The following is a 23,653-nucleotide window of genomic DNA, read 5'->3' on the forward strand; positions in this document are numbered from 1 at the left end:
TAGCAAAACACCAACACCTAGAACTACGAAAAAGAAAACCACAACCTCAAATATCTGCAAATCAAACACCCCTATACAAATTAAAACACATTCAGTACACCATAAATACACAAAACATCACAATTCAAGAAGAATAAAATAATAATAATTCACTGCCAACAAATTCTGGCGCTGCAAACTAGGTCGGCCAGCCCAATCTCCCCCCCCCCCCCCCCCCCAACAACAGCACCTTTATGTTGACCCTGTGAATTCCTAAGGGACTGAACTGCCAAGGTCACCAGCCCTTGGCTTACAAACTACTTAAAGTAACTTATGCTAAGAACAAAACACACATCCACGCCAGGAGGAGGACTCAAACCTCTGGCAGGAGGGGCCATGCAATCCGTGATATGGCATCTCTCAATTATGGGAGAAATTAGGTCCTGATTCCCATTACATCATCATACATAGGATGACTAAGAATTTCCATTTGTTGTGATGAATGGCAGCTTTCTTTTAATGTAGCAACATTAATGTTGATGAACATGAGGAGGAAAAACAATTCTGTAATGTTCGAATACAGTATTAGCAGTTTGCTACTTGACACAGTCATGTTGTTTAAATATCTGGGCCTTATACTGCAAAGCAATATGAAATGGAACGAGCACCTACAAGTAGCAGTACGGAAGGCGACTTGTCAGCTTCAATTTATTGGCAAAAGATTAGGAAAGTGAGGCTCACCTACCAGCGAGACCACATATAGAACACTGGTGCAACCTATTCTCGAGTACTGCTCAAATGTTTGGCATCCCCACCATGGGAACCCAAGGAAGGTCATTGGAGGTTGTTTTCACAAAACACTATTGACAAAATTTTGAGAAATGGCATTTGCAGCTGACGGCAGGACGATTCTACCGCTGTCAACAAACATTTCACGTAAGGACCACAAAGATACTAAGTGAGATAGTGCAGTGTTTAGCACACTGAACTCACATTTGGGAGGGCGACGATTCAAACCGTGTCTAGCCATCCTGATTTACATTTTACGTGATTTCTCTAAAGCGCTTCACACAAATGCTGGGACGGATTCTTTAAAAGGGCAAGGCCTACTTCCTTCTCCATCCTCCCCTAATCTGATGTTCTCACTGTTTGGTCCCTTCCCCCCAAATCAATGACAACCAACCAACCACAAAAATAAGAGACATTAGACCTTGTATGCAGGCATACAGACAGTAGTTTTTCCCTCAGTCCATTCGTGAATGGAAAAGGAAAGGAAATGAGTAGTGGTACGAGAAACCCTCTGCCATGCACCATAGAGTGGCTTGTGGAATATGTATGTTGGTAGAGATACATACTCTCTACAAATTCATATTTTCCGAAATGTACATACTAAATAATTAACAAACCAAAGAATTTACAAAATCTGCTGGAACTTTCTGTTGACATGAAAATAAAATCAAGTGTCAAATTGACAAAAGGGCTAGAACGTGTGTGTCCTCAAGTCTTGGCTGTAGTAAGACACTGATCTGTGGCCTAGTGTGACGTCTAGGTCAGATTGGGTAGTGATTATTTGATTGCAACAACAATTGCCTCTATAATTTTACTTTCGTTTAACAAAGCCAGTTTCGACATTTGTCCTACAAAGAAATGTCAAAATACCTGAATCAGTTTTTACATCACATGTTGCTGGCGTGGGTTAACTGATTCGCTAAATAATTCTCAGCAATATCAACACTCCATTATGTTCGATAGTGAAATAATTTCCATACGCGATAATCAAATAAAATTAAGTACTTACTTCGTTTATGGCCAAGCTCCTCTTTTCTATTTTACTTCTTAAATTACGCCTAGCTTTAAGAGTATTCTCAGTGAAGAACGATGACAGTTCTTTCAATGCTTCGAGTGTATCTTTGTCATTTTCCAAGCGAGTATCTAAAATTTTAGATAAACGTCTTGCTAATAAATTATTTACAGCCTTGTCCGATTCATTATGACTATCACCCGCACTGCCGGTTGTTGGTTCTTTAATAACAGAAACCATATTCATAAGTCAGTACTTCTCCCGGCTACAGCTTCCGCCTTCCACGCATCAAAACATCAGACAGTATTTTGTCGTCCACTAGTTCCACTTCTACAGCAAAGGAGCGCTGCGACTGGAAACAATTGTGAGTTGGTGACACTTGAGTGTGAGCGCGAGCGGTGTGCGATTATAAACGAGTGATTGGATGAGAGTAGGGGAAAATGTTAAATCGTGTTTATATATTGGATAATGGAGCATGTAGCGCGAAAGTAGAATTCTCGGATAGCGAGAAACCAAGGTACTAGGTTGTTCAGTGTTTGTATATTCTCAATTGTGATGTAGACATGTGCGTAGCGTTTTTGCACTGCAGAGTTTGTCATGTGAGAGTGGTGTCTGAATTCATGTGATTTAGTACTAGTTTTCGGTTCATAATTTTTGTCAACGTCGATTTAATTACGCAGATCCGTTATGAAGAATTAATAACGGTGAAACTTCTAAATTTCAGCAAAATTATATCTGGATTGAATGTAAATTACCGCTGAAAATTGTTTCTCCGTGTTACAACAAAAACAACAACAATTGCAATGAACTACTACTTTACTTTCATTCCCATTCCCCGTCATGCACTGTTGAAAATTTGTCCGCAGAATTGTCGCAGCGTTGTATATTAGGGTCATTCCACGTCAAATCAACAAATGAAACCATCGTTTTCAACCTTACCCTCTTGGATTTAAATGAAATTAAGAATGCCTATAGTACTCATAAATAGTATCACAAATTAATTTTTTCACCTTTTTCTGATAAAAATTTATCGAGTAATGGACTTTCAAAAATTGAAAAAATGACAAATTTTCGACTCGCGAAACAATGTTTTTTTTCTTTATAACTCGTGTTCTAATTAAGCTAGAACAATAAAATTTACTTAATTAGAAAGCTCTTTTAGTTTAATATATATATTGTTTATAAAAACAACATTGTTGAATTTATCGAATTTTGAAAAAATGTATTTTTAAAATTCTCAAAAAAATATATGTGAAAGATACTTTACATCTATATATTCTGAAAGTTTCAACTTTGGATGAGCATGGGATCACTATCAAAAGCAATTTTACGTTTACCACGATTCTCCAAAATCACAGTCAGATAGGCCTAGGTGAATTTCTATTATTTTGCGACACATAAAAATATTACAGTGTCAGATTTTGTTACATGGCCCACAAATTGTACTTTTGAAACGAATAACTGGTTATTAAACTTTGGTGCTAACTACTTATTGATAGTTGTAAAACCACGGGGGAAAAAAAGGAAACTATTTCTCATTTTAAAGAGAACATGTAAAATGATTCTTTGGTTTTACTATCTGCAATCTATTCAGTATTTTATCTCTGGTTAATATTGTATGTAATTTTCACCTATTGTTGAAAGTGACCCACACATTCTTTTGTTGTGAGGCAGCTGTAGTGAAATTATGTGGTTAACTCTGAAATGTGTTTTGAATCTAGCGTAAAGGTACTTCTGTACAAACCTCATAAGAGACTAAGTTTGTGTGCCTACAACCAGTTAATGTTTGCATACTATTAATATAATGAAAATTTTTTTTTTCAGGAAGTGCAGGAATAGAGAAGTAATATTGTGGAGTATTGAATATAGAAAGCTGGGGCATTCAACTTCAAAAACATTTTTTTTAATTAGTTTGTTCACTTGAGAAATATAAAGTGCCCAAAATTTCAGCTTTGTGCTGTAATACATTTAATGAAAAGGGTCACGAAAACCACAAGAAAAACTTATGACCTCCTGGCAGATTATAACTGTGTGCCCGACCGAGACTCGAACTCGGGACCTTTGCCTTTCGCGGGCAAGTGCTCTACCAACTGAGCTACCGAAGCACGACTCACGCCCGGTACTCACAGCTTTACTTCTGCCAGTACCTCGTCTCCTACCTTCCAAACTTTACAGAAGCTCTCCTGCGAAACTAGCAGAACTAGCACTCCTGAAAGAAAGGATATTGCGGAGACATGGCTTAGCCACAGCCTGGGGGATGTTTCCAGAATGAGATTTTCACTCTGCAGCGGAGTGTGCGCTGATATGAAACTTCCTGGCAGATTAAAACTGTGTGCCCGACCGAGACTCGAACTCGGGACCTTTGCCTTTCGCGGGCATGTGCTCTACCAACTGAGCTACCGAAGCACGACTCACGCCCGGTACTCACAGCTTTACTTCTGCCAGTACCTCGTCTCCTACCTTCTGTAAAGTTTGGAAGGTAGGAGACGAGGTACTGGCAGAAGTAAAGCTGTGAGTACCGGGCGTGAGTCGTGCTTCGGTAGCTCAGTTGGTAGAGCACTTGCCCGCGAAAGGCAAAGGTCCCGAGTTCGAGTCTCGGTCGGGCACACAGTTATAATCTGCCAGGAAGTTTCATATCAGCGCACACTCCGCTGCAGAGTGAAAATCTCATTCTGGAACTTATGACCTGTTTCACAATGTATGATAGCAAGAAAACCTTCCTTAACTTTAAATCAAAAAGTGTGTGACAACTTCCTTAAAAGAATTGCACATGTAGAAATTTGTGATACGTCTAGCACAGAAAATGATGATGATCTACTGTATTCTGTGGTGAAACAAGAAAGTGAAAAGGTTTTATGTGATAGTGACATACAAGACATTGCAGCAAGTGGGGCCTTAGTAAGGTTGAATGCTTCTTTGCAGTCCGTTGGTGGATCACCAATTAAGAAGAAATGACTCTGAAGCAAAATATCCGAAGGAGAAACTAATTAAATTAACTTCAACAATTCAAACAAAGCTATTATTGCTTCCTTCCGGAAAAGAAGAAGTAGTACATGATCATGCAGAATCTGAGATGATCAGTCAGCTAAAAGATAAATTTCGTACATGTACATCTCGAAGTAAACAGATGGAAATTCTTACCATTTTACCTAAAAGCTGGAGTGTTAAGAAGCTTCAAGATGAATTTAATGTAACAAATTACATGGGTCAAAGAGTAAAAGATTTGGTGAAGGCCAAGGGAATTTTGTCTTCACCAAACCCAAAGCCTGGCAAGACTCTTCATCAAACAACTGCTAATTTTGTTAGAAACTTTCATTGTTCTGATGAGATAAGCAGGGCAATGCCTGGGAAAAAAGATTTTGTGCTTGTGAGAGATAACGGAGAAAAACTGCAAGTACAAAAATGGCTAGTTTTAAGTAATTTGAAAGAAATTTATGTGAACTTTAAAGACAACCACCCAGAGCTCCACATTGTATTTTCGAAGTTTGCAGACCTACAGCCCAAAAATAGTGTTTTAGCTGGAAGTAGTGGTACACACACACACAGAGAGAGAGAGAGAGAGAGAGAGAGAGAGAGAGAGAGAGAGAGAGAGAGAGAGAGTGTGTGTGTGTGTGTGTGTGTGTGTGTGTGTGTGTGTGTGTGTGTGTGTGTGTACTGCCCATCAAAACTTCAAATTCATGCTGACTGAATTAACATTCCTCAACTGAAAAAGTATGAAGATAATCCAATAAAAACTTACAAAGACTGCATTGCAAGAGTTGTATGTAATCCGTCATTACCTGCTTGTAATTTTGGTGGATGTAAATTCTGACCCGGCCCAGAAACATTTAAGACATATTACAAGATTTGTTGAATACTAATGATATTGATAATATAACTTATCAGCAATGGGTTTCCATTGATCACACATCTCTAGAAACAATCATAAAATCATCTGACAACTTTATTGATTGGTTTTTTGATAAATTAAAATCGCTTACACGACATTCATTTGTTGCTAGTCAACAATCAACCTTCCAAAAGAGACTGAGAAATGAACTTAAAGAAGGCGAGGTCTTAGTGATCTGTAACTTTTCTGAGAATTACTCTTTTGTCATCCAGGATGAAGTTCAAGGCTATTACCGGACAAACATGCAAGCAATGATGCATCCCATTGTTTCTTATTACAAGGATGGGAACAAACTCGAGCACACATGTCTTGTAATCATATCAGAATGTCTAACACGTGACACTGTTGCTGTGCATTTGTCCCTATCGTACTTGATGGACTTCCTGACTGTTAAATTCGGTAGAAAACCAAGAAAAATATATTATTTCTCTGATGGAGCAGCAGCTCATTATAAAAATAGGAAGAAAATTATCAACCTGTGCCATCATGAAGAAGATTTCCAAACTGAAGCTGAATGGCATATTTCAGCCACCTCGCATGGGAAGGGAACTAGTGATGGTGTTGGTGGAACAGTTAAACGACTTGCAGCTCGAGCAAGTCTGCAAAGGCCATACAGTGATCAAATAATGACACCATAACAACTTTATATGTTTGCCAAGAATAACATAGAAGCAATGAACTTCAAGTATGCTACAAAAGAAGATTACAAAAATGAAGAAATGAAACTTATGGAGAGATTTGAGAAATGCTGCAAAATTGTAGGGACACAGAAACTTCACACTTTTATTCCTTTTAGCAAGGACAAAATAATAACAAAAGTGTATTCAGACTCTGGTGATAGTAAAATTGAACTGGTGATAGTTTCTGACAGTGATACAATACAGTTCAAAGGCATAAGAGGATATGTTGCTTGTGATTATAATGGACACTGATGGTTAACCTGTGTACTTGAAAAAAATCAGGAGAAGGATGAAATCACACTTAGTTTCTTACATCCACATGGAAATGTAAAAGTTGTGGACAGTCAGAGTCATCCAGACATTCTTTCCATAAGCAGTAAGGAAGTAGTGGCAGTCGTGAGCCCTCAAACTGCTACAGGGTGAACATATAGGACTAAGTTATCCAGTGCAGAAATGTTTATGTGCAACAGACTGATTAGCTCGAAGTATGAAGAAGTGCACTAATAGGATGCCTATTTGTAAATAATAGTAATTACTAACTGAATTTAGGTCTGATCTCAGGCACTCATCTTCCTGTGTCTTTTCTTATTTTTTATTTATTTTTTTTTAAACTTTTCATTTTGTATTTATTAATTACAGAAGCATAAAACATCTTCTTTTGTCAATTATAAGTTATTTTTAATTTCCATATTTTACAACAACATACAGCTGGTGAGAAGTAGGCCTAATATCTAAAATAAATTAGTTTTTACAAATTTTTAAAGCACCACCCTTAACGTAAAATTGCTTTTGATAGTGATCCCATGCTCATCCCAAGTTGAAACTTTCAGAATATGTAGATGTATGAACCATGGACCTTGCCGTTGGTGGGGAGGCTTGCGTGCCTCAGCGATACAGATAGCCGTACTGTAGGTGCAACCACAACGGAGGGGTATCTGTTGAGAGGCCAGACAAACGTGTGGTTCCTGAAGAGGGGCAGCAGCCTTTTCAGTAGTTGCAAGGGCAACAGTCTGGATGATTGACTGATCTGGCCTTGTAACAATAACCAAAACGGCCTTGCTGTGCTGGTACTGCTTACGGCTGAAAGCAAGGGGAAACTACAGCTGTAATTTTTCCCGAGGGCATGCAGCTTTACTGTATGATTAAAAGATGATGGCGTCCTCTTGGGTAAAATATTCCGGAGGTAAAATAGTCCCCCATTCGGATCTCCGGGCGGGGACTACTCAAGAGGATGTCGTTATCAGGAGAAAGAAAACTGGCGTTCTACGGATCGGAGCGTGGAATGTCAGATCCCTTAATCGGGCAGGTAGGTTAGAAAATTTAAAAAGGGAAATGGATAGGTTGAAGTTAGATATAGTGGGGTTTAGTGAAGTTCAGTGGCAGGAGGAACAAGACTTCTGGTCAGGTGACTACAGGGTTATAAACACAAAATCAAATAGGGGTAATGCAGGAGTAGGTTTAATAATGAATAGGAAAATAGGAATGCGGGTAAGCTACTACAAACAGCATAGTGAACACATTATTGTGGCCAAGATAGATACGAAGCCCACACCTACTACAGTAGTACAAGTTTATATGCCAACTAGCTCTGCAGATGATGAAGAAATTGAAGAAATGTATGATGAAATAAAAGAAATTATTCAGATTGTGAAGGGAGACGAAAATTTAATAGTCATGGGTGACTGGAATTCGAGTGTAGGAAAAGGGAGAGAAGGAAACATAGTAGGTGAATATGGATTGGGGCTAAGAAATGAAAGAGGAAGCCGCCTGGTAGAATTTTGCACAGAGCACAACATAATCATAGCTAACACTTGGTTTAAGAATCATGAAAGAAGGTTGTATACATGGAAGAACCCTGGAGATACTAAAAGGTATCAGATAGATTATATAATGGTAAGACAGAGATTTAGGAACCAGGTTTTAAATTGTAAGACATTTCCAGGGGCAGATGTGGACTCTGACCACAATCTATTGGTTATGACCTGTAGATTAAAACTGAAGAAACTGCAAAAAGGTGGGAATTTAAGGAGATGGGACCTGGATAAACTGAAAGAACCAGAGGTTGTAGAGAGTTTCAGGGAGAGCATAAGGGAACAATTGACAGGAATGGGGGAAAGAAATACAGTAGAAGAAGAATGGGTAGCTTTGAGGGATCAAGTAGCGAAGGCAGCAGAGGATCAAGTAGGTAAAAAGACGAGGGCTAGTAGAAATCCTTGGGTAACAGAAGAAATATTGAATTTAATTGATGAAAGGAGAAAATATAAAAATGCAGTAAATGAAGCAGGCAAAAAGGAATACAAACGTCTCAAAAATGAGATCGACAGGAAGTGCAAAATGGCTAAGCAGGGATGGCTACAGGACAAATGTAAGAATGTAGAGGCCTATCTCACTAGGGGTAAGATAGATACTGCCTACAGGAAAATTAAAGAGACCTTTGGAGATAAGAGAACGACTTGTATGAATATCAAGAGCTCAGATGGAAATCCAGTTCTAAGCAAAGAAGGGAAAGCAGAAAGGTGGAAGGAGTATATAGAGGGTCTATACAAGGGCGATGTACTTGAGGACAATATTGTGGAAATGGAAGAGGATGTAGATGAAGATGAAATGGGAGATACGATACTGCGTGAAGAGTTTGACAGAGCACTGAAAGACCTGAGTCGAAACAAGGCCCCCGGAGTAGACAACATTCCATTGGAACTACTGACGGCCCTGGGAGAGCCAGTCCTCACAAAACTCTACCATCTGGTGAGCAAGATGTATGAAACGGGCGAAATACCCTCAGACTTCAAGAAGAATATAATAATTCCAATCCCAAAGAAAGCAAGTGTTGACAGATGTGAAAATTACCGAACTGTCAGTTTAATAAGTCACAGCTGTAAAATACCAACACGAATTCTTTACAGACGAATGGAAAAACTAGTAGAAGCCGACCTCGGGGAAGATCAGTTTGGATTCCGTAGAAACACTGGAACACGTGAGGCAATACTGACCTTACGACTTATCTTAGAAGAAAGATTAAGGAAAGGCAAACCTACGTTTCTTGCATTTGTAGACTTAGAGAAAGCTTTTGACAATGTTGACTGGAATACTCTCTTTCAAATTCTAAAGGTGGCAGGGGTAAAATACAGGGAGGGAAAGGCTATTTACAATTTGTACAGAAACCAGATGGCAGTTATAAGAGCCGAGGGGTATGAAAGGGAAGCAGTGGTTGGGACGGGAGTGAGACAGGGTTGTAGCCTCTCCCCGATGTTGTTCAATCTGTATATTGAGCAAGCAGTAAAGGAAACAAAAGAAAAATTCGGAGTAGGTATTAAAATTCATGGAGAAGAAATAAAAACTTTGAGGTTCGCCAATGACATTGTAATTCTGTCAGAGACAGCAAAGGACTTGGAAGAGCAGTTGAATGGAATGGACAGTGTCTTGAAAGGAGGATATAAGATGAACATCAACAAAAGCAAAACAAGGATAATGGAATGTAGTCTAATTAAGTCGGGTGATGCTGAGGGAATTAGATTAGAAAATGAGACACTTAAAGTAGTAAAGGAGTTTTGCTATTTGGGGAGCAAAATAACTGATGATGGACGAAGTAGAGAGGATATAAAATGTAGACTGGCAATGGCAAGGAAAGCGTTTCTGAAGAAGAGAAATTTGTTAACATCGAGTATAGATTTAAGTGTCAGGAAGTCATTTCTGAAAGTATTTGTATGGAGTGTAGCCATGTATGGAAGTGAAACATGGACGATAAATAGTTTGGACAAGAAGAGAATAGAAGCTTTCGAAATGTGGTGCTACAGAAGAATGCTGAAGATTAGATGGGTAGATCACGTAACTAATGAGGAAGTATTGAATAGGATTGGGGAGAAGAGAAGTTTGTGGCACAACTTGACCAGACGAAGGGATCGGTTGGTAGGACATGTTCTAAGGCATCAAGGGATCCCCAATTTAGTATTGGAGGGCAGCGAGGAGGGTAAAAATCGTAGAGGGAGACCAAGAGATGAATACACTAAGCAGATTCAGAAGGATGTAGGTTGCAGTAGGTACTGGGAGATGAAAAAGATTGCACAGGATAGAGTAGCATGGAGAGCTGCATCAAACCAGTCTCAGGACTGAAGACCACAACAACAACAAAGTGTATCTTTCATATAGATTTTTTTGAGATTTTAAAAATACAGTTTTTCAAAATTCGGTAAATTCAACAATTTTTTTTAACAATTTGTGTACATATATTAAACTAATGATGTTTGGTATCATACAAAAGCTCTTCAAAAGAGCTTTCCAATTAACTAAATTTTATTATTCTAGCTTAATTAGAACACGAGTTGTAAAGGAAACAACATTGTTCCGCGAGTCAAAAATTTGTCGTCTTTTCAATTTTTGAAGGTCCATTACTTGGTAACTTTTCGTCAGAAAAATGTGAAAAAATTAATTTGTGTCATGATTTAAGAGTAATATATGCATACTTAATTTCAAAAAATCTGAGAGGGTCAGGTTGTAGCACTTGTTGATTTGACATGGAATTGCCCATTAGTTTAATGGGAATGGTCAAACCTCTGTCATACCCCATATTCAACTACTTCTTCATATTAGCCCACACACTACAGTCTACAACCACCTAATACACGTTAACTAATCTTTAAATTTTTCTGTGGCTTTCCAGCGAGTTCCATGTCAGTTTCGTTATGATGGCAGTGATACTATTACATTGCTCAAAATTTTCTCGGACAAAACTTAGAGCCCTTCTTTATAAACTTTTCAGATCTGAAACAGGGTGCTAAAATAGGATTTGAACCTACATCCTCCAAACTTCAGCACGCTATTACCATGATGATAATGTTTGGAGAACTGTTATGGTACAGAAATGCTTAACTCCAGTTTCAAATGTTCCTTTACAAAGGGAAACCCTGGAGAACTGTTCCAGTTTAAACCTTGTACCACTGAAAAGATGAATGACAAGTATTTGTGTCAGTGGTGTTGAGAAACAGCTGAAATTGTTAAAACTGAATAAGGCTCCAAGAACCAATGGAGTCCCTGTCTGATTCTATACTGAAGTCGCGGCTGAGTTAGCCCTACTTCTAACTATTATCTATCATACATCCCTCGAACAAAAAACCATGCCCAGTTTTTAAAAAGAAGCACACGTAACACCTGGCTACAAGAAGGTTAGTAGAAGTGATCCACAAAACTACCATCCAGTATCCTTGACATTGATTACTGTGAAATCTTTATTCTGAGTTCAAACATAATGAGGTATCTTGAACAGAATGACCTAAATGTCAACCAACATGGATTCCAAAGACACCGATCATATGAAACCCAACTTGCATATTTCTCATGTGACATACTTAAAGCTTTGGATTAAGACTTTGAGGTAGATGCAGTATTTCTTGATTTCTGAAAAGCATTTGACTAAGTACCATACCTATGCTTATTGTCAAAAGTACAATCATAAGGGGTATCAAGTGAAATTTGTGACTGGGTTGATGACTTTTAGGTACGGAGGACACAGCATGTTATCTTGGATGGAGAGTTTTAGCCACGTACTACTTATTACAATCTTCAGAAAGACTCATGAAGTCGTTAGGCTATAATTTGTTTTTTAATTGCAACGAAAAGCTCATATTAACATTGAATCAATAACAACAGAACTATTATATATAATCAAAGAATAAACAATCTGTCCCTTGTGCGCACCGCCACGGAATAATGCTATTCTTCACTGTGCATGTACGGATGTTCTGCTGGCGACTCCCACACAGCCCCCCTCCGATAGAGCGGAGCTCCGGGAATGTAGGGGTATTTATATTTCACCCGATGCCCAGCTCTTGTGTGTACTGAAGGCATTGGTTGAACTTCTTCAGCTTCTGTTGCTGGTAGTGACGGTACTCCTGTTGTGGTGGTGAGGTGGTGTCATCCTGGTCCAGTGGTGTGGAAGGTGGCGCTTGGTGCCTGACCTCTGTGCCCTCTTCAGTCGGTAACATACATGCAGGTTTGAGCCATTCCAATGATACCACTTGACTCTTTCCATTTAGATCTATCTGCATGGTATCTTCATCCTGTGAGAGCACTCTGTAAGGTCCAGAATCTACATCTACATTTATACTCCGCAAGCCACCCAACGGTGGGTGGCGGAGGGCACTTTACGTGCCACTGTCATTACCGCCCTTTTCTGTTCCAGTCGCGTAAGGTTTGCAGGAAGAACGACTGTCTGAAAGCCTCCGTGCGTGCTTGAATCTCTCTAATTTTACATTCGTGATCTCCTCGGGAGGTATAAGTAGGGGGAAGCAATATATTCAATACCTCATCCAGAAACGCACCCTCTCGAAACCTGGCGAGCGAGCTACACCGCGATGCAGAGCGCCTCTCTTGCAGAGTCTGCCACTTGAGTTTGCTGGAACATCTCCGTAACGCTATCACGCTTACCAAATAACCCTGTGACGATACACGCCGCTCTTCTTTGGATCTTCTCTATCTCTTCCGTCGACCCGAACTGGTACGGATCCCACACTGATGAGCAATATTAAAGCATAGGCCGAACGAGTGTTTTGTAAGCCACCTCCTTTGTTGATGGACTACATTTTCTAAGGACTCTCCCAATGAATCTCAACCTGGTACCCGCCTTACCAACAATTAATTTTATATGATCATTCCACTTCAAATCGTTCCGCACGCATACTCCCAGATATTTTACAGAAGTAACTGCTACCAGTGTTTGTTCCGCTATCATATAATCATACAATGAAGGATCCTTCTTTCTATGTATTCGCAATACATTACATTTGTCTATGTTAAGGGTCAGTTGCCACTCCCTGCACCAAGTGCCTATCCGCTGCAGATCTTCCTGCATTTCGCTACAATTTTCTAATGCTGCAACTTCTCTGTATACTACAGCATCATCCGCGAAAAGCCGCATGGAACTTCCGACACTATCTACTAGGTCATTTATATATATTGTGAAAAGCGATGGTCCCATAACACTCCCCTGTGGCACGCCAGAGGTTACTTTGTCTGTAGACGTCTCTCCATTGATAACAACATGCTGTGTTCTGTTTGCTAAAAACTCTTCAATCCAGCCACACAGCTGGTCTGATATTCCGTAGGCTCTTACTTTGTTTATCAGACGACAGTGCGGAACTGTATCTAACGCCTTCCGGAAGTCAAGGAAAATAGCATCTACCTGGGAGCCTGTATCTAATATTTTCTGGGTCTCATGAACAAATAAAGTGAGTTGGGTCTCACACGATCGCTGTTTCCGGAATCCATGTTGATTCCTACAGAGTAGATTCTGGGTTTCCAAAAACGACATGATACTCGAGCAAAAAACATGTTCTAAAATTCTACAACAGATCGACGTCAGAGATATAGGTCATAGTTTTGCGCATCTGCTCGACGACCCTTCTTGAAGACTGGGACTACCTGTGCTCTTTTCCAATCATTTGGAACCTTCCGCTCCTCTAGAGACTTGCTGTACACGGCTGTTAGAAGGGGGGCAAGTTCTTTCGCGTACTCTGTGTAGAACCAAATTGGTATCCCGTCAGGTCCAGTGGACTTTCCTCTGTTGAGTGATTCCAGTTGCTTTTCTATTCCTTGTACACTTATTTTGATGTCAGCCATTTTTTCGTTTGTGCGAGGATTTAGAGAAGGAATTGCAGTGCGGTCTTCCTCTGTGAAACAGCTTTGGAAAAATGTGTTTACTATTTCAGCTTTACACGTGTCATCCTCTGTTTCAATGCCATCATCATCCCGGAGTGTCTGGATATGCTGTTTTGAGCCACTTACTGATTTAACGTAAGACCAGAACTTCCTAGGATTTTCTGTCAAGTCGGTACATAGAATTTTACTTTCGAATTCACTGAACGCTTCACGCATAGCCCTCCTTACGCTAACTTTGACATCGTTTAGCTTCTGTTTGTCAGAGGTTTTGGCTGTGTTTAAACTTGCAGTGAAGCTCTCTTTGCTTTCGCAGTAGTTTCCTAACTTTGTTGTTGAACCACGGTGGGTTTTTCCCGTCCCTCACAGTTTTACTCGGCACGTACCTGTCTAAAACACATTTTACGATTGCCTTGAACTTTTTCCATAAACACTCAACATTGTCAGTGTCAGAACAGAAATTTTCGTTTTGATCTGTTAGGTAGTCTGAAATCTGCCTTCTATTACTCTTGCTAAACAGATAAACCTTCCTCCCTTTTTTTTTATATTCCTATTAACTTCCATATTCAGAGATGCTGCAATGGCCTTATGATCACTGATTCCCTGTTCTGCACTTACAGAGTCGAAAAGTTCGGGTCTGTTTGTTATCAGTAGGTCCAAGAGGTTATCTCCACGAGTCGGTTCTCTGTTTAATTGCTCGAGGTAATTTTCGGATAGTGCACTCAGTATAATGTCACTCGATGCTCTGTCCCTACCACCCGTCCTAAACATCTGAGTGTCCCAGTCTATATCTGGTAAATTGAAATCTCCACCTAAGACTATAACATACTGAGAAAATTTACGTGAAATGTATGCCAGATTTTCTCTCAGTTGTTCTGCCACTAATGCTGCTGAGTTGGGAGGTCAGTAAAAGGAGCCAATTATTAACCTATCTCGGTTGTTGGGTGTAACCTCCACCCATAATAATTCACAGGAACTATCCACTTCTACTGCACTACAGGATAAAGTACTACTAACAGCGACAAACATGCCACCACGGGTCGCATGCAATCTATCCTTTCTAAACACCACCTGTGCCTTTGTAAAAATTTCGGCAGAATTTATCTTTGGCTTCTCTGCTGAAATATCTGATAACGGAATCGCCTCTGCCCATCTGGTGAAGCGGTCCACCGCAGTGAGGAGATAACGGTATCCTTCTGAATATGGAGGCTGCAGCGGTGACTTGACAGCGTCCGTCCATAGCATCACATGTGCACATGAGCGTAGATCTTTGTGCACGAACGTATTTACCGCTCGATGTCTCGAGACAGGAGATGGGCAAAGTCTGGCCATATGCTTGCGTACCATTTGCAATGTAAATGGCAATTCGGTCTGTCGTGCCCCTTCTTTATCGGTGAAGAATTCTGCAGGCAGCCATAAAGATTCACCATAAACCAATTCTGCGGTGGATGTCCCTAAATCCGTTTTCAATGCTGTGTGTAGGCCCAACAAAACTAGTGGTAACACTGACGACCAAGATTGTGCATGGCACATTAATGCAGCTTTTAATGTTCTATGCCATTGTTCCACCATCCCATTGCTTGCTGGGTGGTACACTGCAGTGCGATGATGTTGGAACCTGCAGAGGTTGGCCAATTCTGAGAACAACGTCGATTCAAACTGACACCCCTGGTCTGTGGTGACATGTAAAGGGCAGCCAAAACGTGCGATCCAAGATGAAAGCAATACGCGTGCCACCGTTTCTGCTGAAATATCCGATAACGGAATCGCCTCTGCCCATCTGGTGAAGCGGTCCACCGCAGTGAAGAGATAACGGTATCCTTCTGACAGCAAAAGTGGACCCACGATGTCCAGGTGCACATGTGTGAAGCATTGTGTGGTAAGTGGGAAGTTTCCTGCCGCTTTGTGCACATGTCGTACCACCTTGGCCCTCTGACAGTCCAGGCACGTTTTTGCCCAATTACGGCAGTCTCTATTTATACCGGGCCACACGAATCTGTGTCATTAGTTTGATGCTGATGTTTATTCCCGGGTGAGCCAGTTGATGGATGGTATCAAATAATTGTTGTTGCAGTCTCTCAGGTACGAACGGTCTCTGTTTTTCTTGCGATACGTCACACCAAACTGTGAAGTGTTCACCCGTAGGTTGTATTTGTTGCAAGCGTAGCCCGGACGTACTATCACGAGAGAATTTAGCAAGTTGCTGGTCTGTTTCCTGTGCTGCAGCTATTTCCTTGTATTCAATAGTCTGAGAGATTGTTTCCAACCTAGACGGGAAATCTGCCATAACATTCTCAACTCCTTTTATGTGCTGCAGGTCTGTCGTAAACTGTGCGATAAACTCGAGTTGTCTAAATTGTCGTGGTGAGCAACCATCCTTGTTCTTACTGAAGGTGAAGGTAATTGGCTAGTGGTCTGTGAAAACAGTGAATGGTTTGCCTTCTACTTGTGGTCGGAAATGTCTGATGGCTTCATAAATTGCCAGTAGCTCCCTATCATAGGCACTCCATTTTACTTTTGATGATGTAAGCTTGCGGGAGGAGAAACCTAGGAGCTGCCAATTGTTTCCCACCTTCTGGTATAGAGCTGCACCTATTGCCTGCTGGCTCACATCCACAACAATTGCCAGTCGAGCTTGAGGAACCGGATGTGCCAACATTATTGCCTGATGTAGACAGGTTTTGATCTTGTCGAATGCTATATGTATCTCTGATGTCTACTGTAAAGGTCGTTTGCCTACTGCATCATTGCCGACTAGTGCTGACATCAAAGGTGCTTGAATGGCCACCGCATTAGGCAGATGTTGTCTGTAGAAGTTAACTGCTCCAAGAAACCGGCATAGTTGGCGATAGTCGATGGGGCGAGTCATCTCTTCGATAAGGTCGAGTTTGCCTTGCAGTGGGCTGATACCGGCTGCTGTCACTGAGTAGCCCAAGAATGGCACCTGACGTCGTCGAAGTAAACACTTTGATTCATTGACCGAAATGCCATATGCCTCAATACATTAGTAAACAGTCCTTAGATGTAGTTCGTGCAATTCCTCAGACAACGAAAAAACCAAGATGTCATCAAGGTACGTGAAGCAATATCGTAAATCTTTGAGGACTTCGTCAGTGAAACGCTGCCAAGTTTGTGCCTCATTTTTTTAACCCGAACGGCATGCGAAGGTATTTGAATAAACCGAATGGTGTTGTGACAGCCATCTTCAGTATATCAGCAGGTGCAACCGGTATCTGGTGATACGCTTTTTTGCAAATCAGTGACACTAAAAATGGTCGCGCCTGCAATTGTGTGCGTAAAATCCCTGGTATTTGGTATCTGATAACGATTGGGGATGGTACGAGTATTTAGTGCCCTGTAATCTCCGCATAGTCTCCAAGACCCATCGTTCTTCTTTACGAGGTGAAGTGGCGATGACCACGGACTGTCGGATCTACTGACAATTCCCGAGCGTAATAATTCTTCGAACTCTGCCTTCGCTGTAGCGAAACGATCCGGAGCTAACCGGCGTGGGCGTTGAGACACTTCTTGACTGGGTGTAGTCCTGATGTGATGTACCATATTGTGCTTTATTGTCTGCCCACCAGACATGGATTCACAGTTTGCTACTTGTCTGCAGTCAGATGTGGACATATGGATTCATCCTAGGATGCATCTAATGCACTGTGTCCCCCATCGAATGCTCACTGAGCTAATAGATACCTCAAGTGCACAATGAAACAAGAAATCTGCACCCAATATTGCGTCTGACACATCGGCAGTTACGAAAGTCCATGGTAAACATTCATGGAACCCGAGGTCTACCTGTATCTGACGTTTTCCATAAGCTGCTATCGACGTCTGGTTTGCTGCTGTGAGTTTCGACTGAGATGGAGGGAGCTTCACATCACAGTTTCTAACAAGAAATGCACTAACGTCCAAACCTGAGTCGAGTAGATAAGCATGGCTGGACTTAACGTCTGTAACAAACAGCCGATGGGACAGTGAAGGTAAAGAAGAAAGGTTACTCACCCGTAGCTGCCCCTTGTCGATCTCAACTCTTAACAGTAGGCACTGGTGCTCGAACTCGCGACCGGCGGCACCTAACGCTGGCCGCTGTCACCATTTGGGTGATTGCAGGGTGATGTGCAGCATGTCGCTTTGCTTCCGAATCGTCGATGGTACCAGCAGATACGCTCCTTAGACACAGTGTCGTCATCCTTGCTCTTCTTGTTTGTGCCTGTCTTGCCTCCGTGCAACGTCGATATCTGCTGCTTCAATCCCTCAACTTGTTTTTGTAGGTCATCCAGTTGTTGAGAAATGTCCGGCTGTTGGCGTCATCGTATTGCCACCGTTTCCTGTGAGTCTGTACTGTTGTCCGAACATCACTGTCGACGTATGCACTGCATCTAACGAGGTGTAGACCTTGTCGGCTAATGAGATCAACGACGAGATATCTTGTGCGTCAGAGCGCCACAGCTGTTCTAACTGCCTCTGGCAACTGCACATGCCATACATGTTTCAGTGTCGTATCTGACAACTCGGTGTCTTTGACTAAACTTCGCAGGTGCCGCCAAAATTCCGAAGGTGACTTATCTCCTCTCTCTTCACCGTGCAATACTTGCTGGATACATTGTTCCACCGACCGACGTAGTCGCTCAATGAGTAACTGCTTAAAACGCATATACTTTTGCATGGCAGGCGGCTGAAGTATTATATCTGCACTGATTGTTGCTGTTTTATTGTCAAGCGCACTAACGGCGATCATAAATTTTGTCTCTTCATTTACAATGCCATGATGGTGGAAAGTCAGATCAAGCATTGCAAGCCACAGTTCAGGTTTATCAGGTATGAACTGCGGTGGGTGTAATTTTATCTTGCTACTGTTCTCTGTTGAAAGGCCATTACTTGATGGTGCAGAAAAATTCAACACAGCGTTTTCTTGTCTTGAATCTCGCGTCGTAATTCCTTAATGTTCTTTAGCAAAACTTCGTGCCGATCCTTAACACTCTGTGCCACGCGGACTTGCCGATCTCCTGGTAGACAAAATTGAACTGGGCTACATTTGTTCGTCTACAACGAAATTCTTTATACGGGGGTCACCACTTTAGCCACATACTACTTATTACAATCTTCAGAAAGACTCACGAAGTAGTTAGGCTATAATATTTTATTTTTTTATTGCATCAAAAAGCTCATATTAACATTGAATCAATAACAGAACTATTATATATAATCAAAGAATAAACAATCTGTCCCTTGTGCGCACCGCCACAGAATAATGCTATCCTTCACTGTGCGTCTACGGATGTTCTGCTGGCGACTCCCACAGAGCCATTATCAGATGTAGAAAAAGCTACGGGTGTGCTTCAGGAAGTGTGTTGGGACTCTTGCTTGTTATGTATTATATTAATGACCTCACAGGCAATATTAATAGTAAAATGAGGCTTCTTGCAGGTGATGCAGTTATCTATAACGAAGTACTATCTGAAAAAAGCTGCATAAATATTCAACAATGAAAATAATCAACTAATTATAATATAATATAAATGGACAGAAAAAAATCTACTCCCCAAGTGGCAGTAGGGGAACAGACACACTGAAGGATTTAACTTTCACAAGCATTTTGAGCCAGTGGCTCCTCCTTCTGGCAGAAGAGTTGAAGGTGAAGGAAGACGGGTGAAGGGAAAGGACTAAAGAAGTTTAGGGAACAAGTTACAGTTTAGAAAAGTCATTCAGAATCCTGGGAGACTTATGGGAGAGGATGAGAAGGAGAGACTTGCAGTTGGAACCTTATTTTTGTTCTGTAGCAGTTTGCTTAGTTGCATACATAACCTAGAAAGAAACACTTTGAATTAAATGGTGAAAGTGACACTTGTGACTCTCAGGATGGAGATAGTTAAGCTATGGCTCAACTATCTCTATGACAAAATTACATTCAAGGGTACATTTTGTGGGCCTAAACACGTTTGTAAAATCCTGTAGCAACATAGGGACTGTGTGTCGCCTCTGACTGACAAAATGAACATCGCTGCTCTGTGCAGTAGATTGAACAATAATATCTGTGACACTTTAGGTGACGAACCTCTGGCCAGTGTAGACCACGATGTAATTCTGTCCAGCAAAATTAATTTAGGACTTGTCTGCCACACCATGTGTACCGTTGTTACTTAGGCTCTCCCACTGGTACTGCACTTCCTGTATTGGTGCCCCCATTTACAGCACTGTGCTGTGATATTGTGCAAATCTGTCATGCTGGTTGGGTATTCAACAATGCTGCCATTGTTCACTGCATCATCTCTCCGCATCAGCAATGCCACCAAGGATATTTAGCCACGATGTGATACACCCATACTGTGTGACAATGTACAATGTAATGTTTGATCTGGACTAGAGGAACTTCAGGCAGTGTTTTAGATAAAAAAACTGACAAGGGGAACAACAAACAATGGCGCACTGTTTAGGGTATCCTGCAGCTGTTATCTCACATGTTCCTAGATTTTCCTCTATTATGGCTCCTGTGCCTGTCCGCAGACTTCTGGAACTTTCCACAACTTTTCAAGTGATATTCTCCAGCCACATTGCTGTACGGATGCTCCTAATGGTGCATTTCCAGCGCATTGACAATGGACTGTCAAATAATACTGCCGCTGTCTGCTCCAATGTATGGACTCTAAATTATGATGGCCAGTCCCGCCACATTGTCTGAATTTTATGTGACAACTATTTCTGCACTGTTCATTCTGCTCAAAAGTGGTCTCGGTGCATTGAACAGTGATGTCACGCTCATTCCAGTCGCACCTCTTGCGGTGCATACCGCGCATAACCTAACCAGCGTCACACACCTTGGGTCTTGGGTGCATTTAATGTACAGTGCGAACATGCCTTGCAGGCTTGAACTTTTGCATCATTAGATGTCACGGCTGCGTCAGTCAATGGCGTGCTTGGGTTGGTCTTGCATGTACAACCCACGGTGAGTCTCCATACCACCCAGCCTCGTTTTAAACTGACGTCATGCCATACCAACCTTCCGGCAGTATGGTTGACTAAGTGAGTGTTTGATGTCCGCCAGTGGGATTGTCAATGACGACGCAAGATTTATGATCTTACTCAGCCAACTTGGGGATGACACAGACATAATCAGTGACCTATTTCTGGCAGCACCCACTCACAACAAATATGGGACAACTAAGGCTCTGCTGCTCCAGTGCCTCTCGTACTCCCCAGAATAGCAGCTATACATAGTTATGCAGAAAGAAACTCTTGGAGACAACCCACAATCCTCACTCTGGCAATGCTTGTAGGTGCAGATTGACCCAATACTGATGCCTGGCATGGTCTGGACACTGTGGCTATTGAAACTTCCCGCAAACCTCCAGACTGCAATGCTGTTGCATGAGGATGACCCCCTTGATGCCACACTTCACCTCGTGAATCGAGTTCCTTCCCTGGAGCAGCCTTGTACTCTCATCAACAGCTACTTTGAAGTCAGCAAGGCCATTGCCCCGCTTGGCTACAATGCGACCGAGGCTGATTGACTACTGCCGAGCCGGCCCGAGCTCCCCTACTTGCCGCAGGCTGCCATCACTGCCTCTGTTCCATACAGCTACAACATGTGTGAGGTCAGCCAACTCTGGTCAGTCCAGCCTGGACCCCCTCCCACTGCCACACTGTTCGCTGCTGATGGACATTAATTGCTGAATGACACAGCAAATATGCTCTGAATGACAGCGAATATGCTCTGAATGGCACAGCGAATATGCTCTAAATGGCACAACGAATATGCTCACATCCACCCCCTCCCTAAGGCACTGCACTGTTTACTAACAGATGCCACTTCAGAGAACAATGCTGCCCACCACTGCCCCTTCGATGTCTAAGTGATACTGTTGGTTCCATGCAGATTTGTTCAGGAGGGTAGCAGTTGCAGAGTTGTTTTTTTTGTGGTTTTAGGGCGCAAAACTTCTATGGTCATTAGCGCCCAGCCCGTGACGTAGGAAACAGGAAAAAAACGAAATTTAAAATCAGCAGCAAGGGGAACAAAGTCATAAAATTTGAGAAACTAAAGGCAGAAGGAATGCTTAAAAATCCACTATAGAAAGGGGTTGGTTGTCCACAAAAAAAAAAATCAAATGACTGACGTCATTTCACTGTCACTAATAAACTGTAGAACGCGGTCAGCTGAGCACGTGTCATCTGCTAAAATCAACGATAGATCAGGCGATAGCTGTAGACGGGAGCGTAACGGATTAAAATAGGGGCATTCAATTAAAAGGTGTCTGACCGTCCACAGCTGAGAGCAGTGGGGACAGAGTGGGGGAGGATCACCGCTTAAAACATGTCGATGGCTAAAAAGACAGTGCCCTATCCGGAGTCTAGCTAAAATTACCTCCTCCCGACGACGCGTTCGGGAGGAAGAGGTCCAAGCGCAAGGAAGGGCTTTCACTTCCCGCAATTTATTGTGGGGAAGTGTTGACCAATGCGCATGCCATAAATGAGCAACTTGGCGACATAAACCGCTCCGTAGATCGGTAAACGGAAGAGACTGAATAGCTGGCCGAGGAAGAGAGACTGCAGCCTTGGCCGCTATATCGGCCGCCTCATTCCCACAGATACCAGCGTGTCCCGGGAGCCAGAGGAACGCCACTGAGACGCCCCCCAGGTGGAGCAAGCGCAGACAGTCCTGAATCCGGTGGACCAGAGGGTGCACAGGGTAAAGAGCTTGGAGACTTAGGAGAGAGCTGAGAGAATCTGAGCAGATTACGTACTGTATCCGCTGATGGCGGCGGATGTAGTGGACAGCCTGGAGAACAGCGTAAAGCTCCGCAGTATAAACCGAACACTGGTCGGGAAGCCGAAAGTGATTTGGGGTGTCGCCAACAATATAGGCACTCCCTACACCTAACGATGTTTTCGAGCCGTCGGTGTAAATAAATGTGGCTTCTGTCATTTGTGCACATAGAGCAGCAAATGCCCGACGGTAGACAAGTGTAGGGGTACCATCCTTGGGAAATTGACATAGGTCTCTGAGCAAGTCGATCCGGGGACGGAGCCAAGGCGGCGCTGTACCCCAAGTTGTCAAGAAGGTTTATGGAAAGCGGAAGGAGAGAGAATGGAGCAGTTGACGGAAGCGGACTCCCAGGGGTAGTAGGGAGGAGGAGCGGCCTGCATACCCGACATCAAAGGAGGCGTCGAAAAAAAGGTCATGGGCTGGATTAGCAGGCATGGAAGACAGATGGCTAGCATAACGACTCAGAAGGACTGCCTGCCGATGGGACAGCGGAGGTTCAGCAGTCTCAGCATAAAGGCTTTCCACAGGGCTGGTGTAAAAAGCTCCAGACACTATACGTAATCCACGGTGGTGGATAGAGTCGAGACGCCGAAGAATAGACGGCCGAGCAGAGGAGTAGACGATGCTTCCATAATCCAATTTCGAGCGCACTAAGGCGCGATAGAGGCGGAGAAGGACCACTCGGTCCGCTCCCCAGGAGGTACCATTCAGGACACGAAGGGTGTTAAGGGAACGCAGACAGCGAGCCGAAAGATAGGAAACGTGGGAGGACCAGCACAGTTTTCTGTCAAACATAAGACCCAAGAATTTAGCAACGTCGGATAACGGAAGGTTGACAGGACCTAGATGTAAGGAGGGCGGAAGAAACTCCTTACGTCGCCAAAATT

General features: G+C 42.3%; 2 protein-coding genes across 3 annotated transcripts in view; one reads left to right on the forward strand and one right to left on the reverse strand.

Annotated features, from left to right (window-relative positions):
* The window catches only part of LOC124794953 (conserved oligomeric Golgi complex subunit 6), a 113,756-nt gene extending 111,669 nt beyond the window's left edge, over positions 1-2,087 (reverse strand). The window contains exon 1 of the mRNA XM_047258668.1: positions 1,778-2,087. Coding sequence (XP_047114624.1) covers positions 1,778-2,026 — 249 coding nt within the window. The 5' untranslated portion in view covers positions 2,027-2,087. The remainder of the gene's footprint in view (positions 1-1,777) is intronic.
* A 76-nt stretch (positions 2,088-2,163) lies between these two features.
* The window catches only part of LOC124795061 (actin-related protein 6), a 110,764-nt gene continuing 89,274 nt past the window's right edge, over positions 2,164-23,653 (forward strand). Inside the window, exon 1 of one of the 2 annotated variants that reach the window (XM_047258862.1) lies at positions 2,164-2,297. In XM_047258862.1, the coding sequence (XP_047114818.1) occupies positions 2,221-2,297 (77 nt within the window). In that variant the 5' untranslated portion in view covers positions 2,164-2,220. The remainder of the gene's footprint in view (positions 2,298-23,653) is intronic. The other variant, XM_047258863.1, reaches the window with a different exon arrangement.

Source organism: Schistocerca piceifrons, chromosome 4, assembly GCF_021461385.2.
Source record: "Schistocerca piceifrons isolate TAMUIC-IGC-003096 chromosome 4, iqSchPice1.1, whole genome shotgun sequence".
NCBI classification, from domain to species: domain Eukaryota; kingdom Metazoa; phylum Arthropoda; class Insecta; order Orthoptera; family Acrididae; genus Schistocerca; species Schistocerca piceifrons.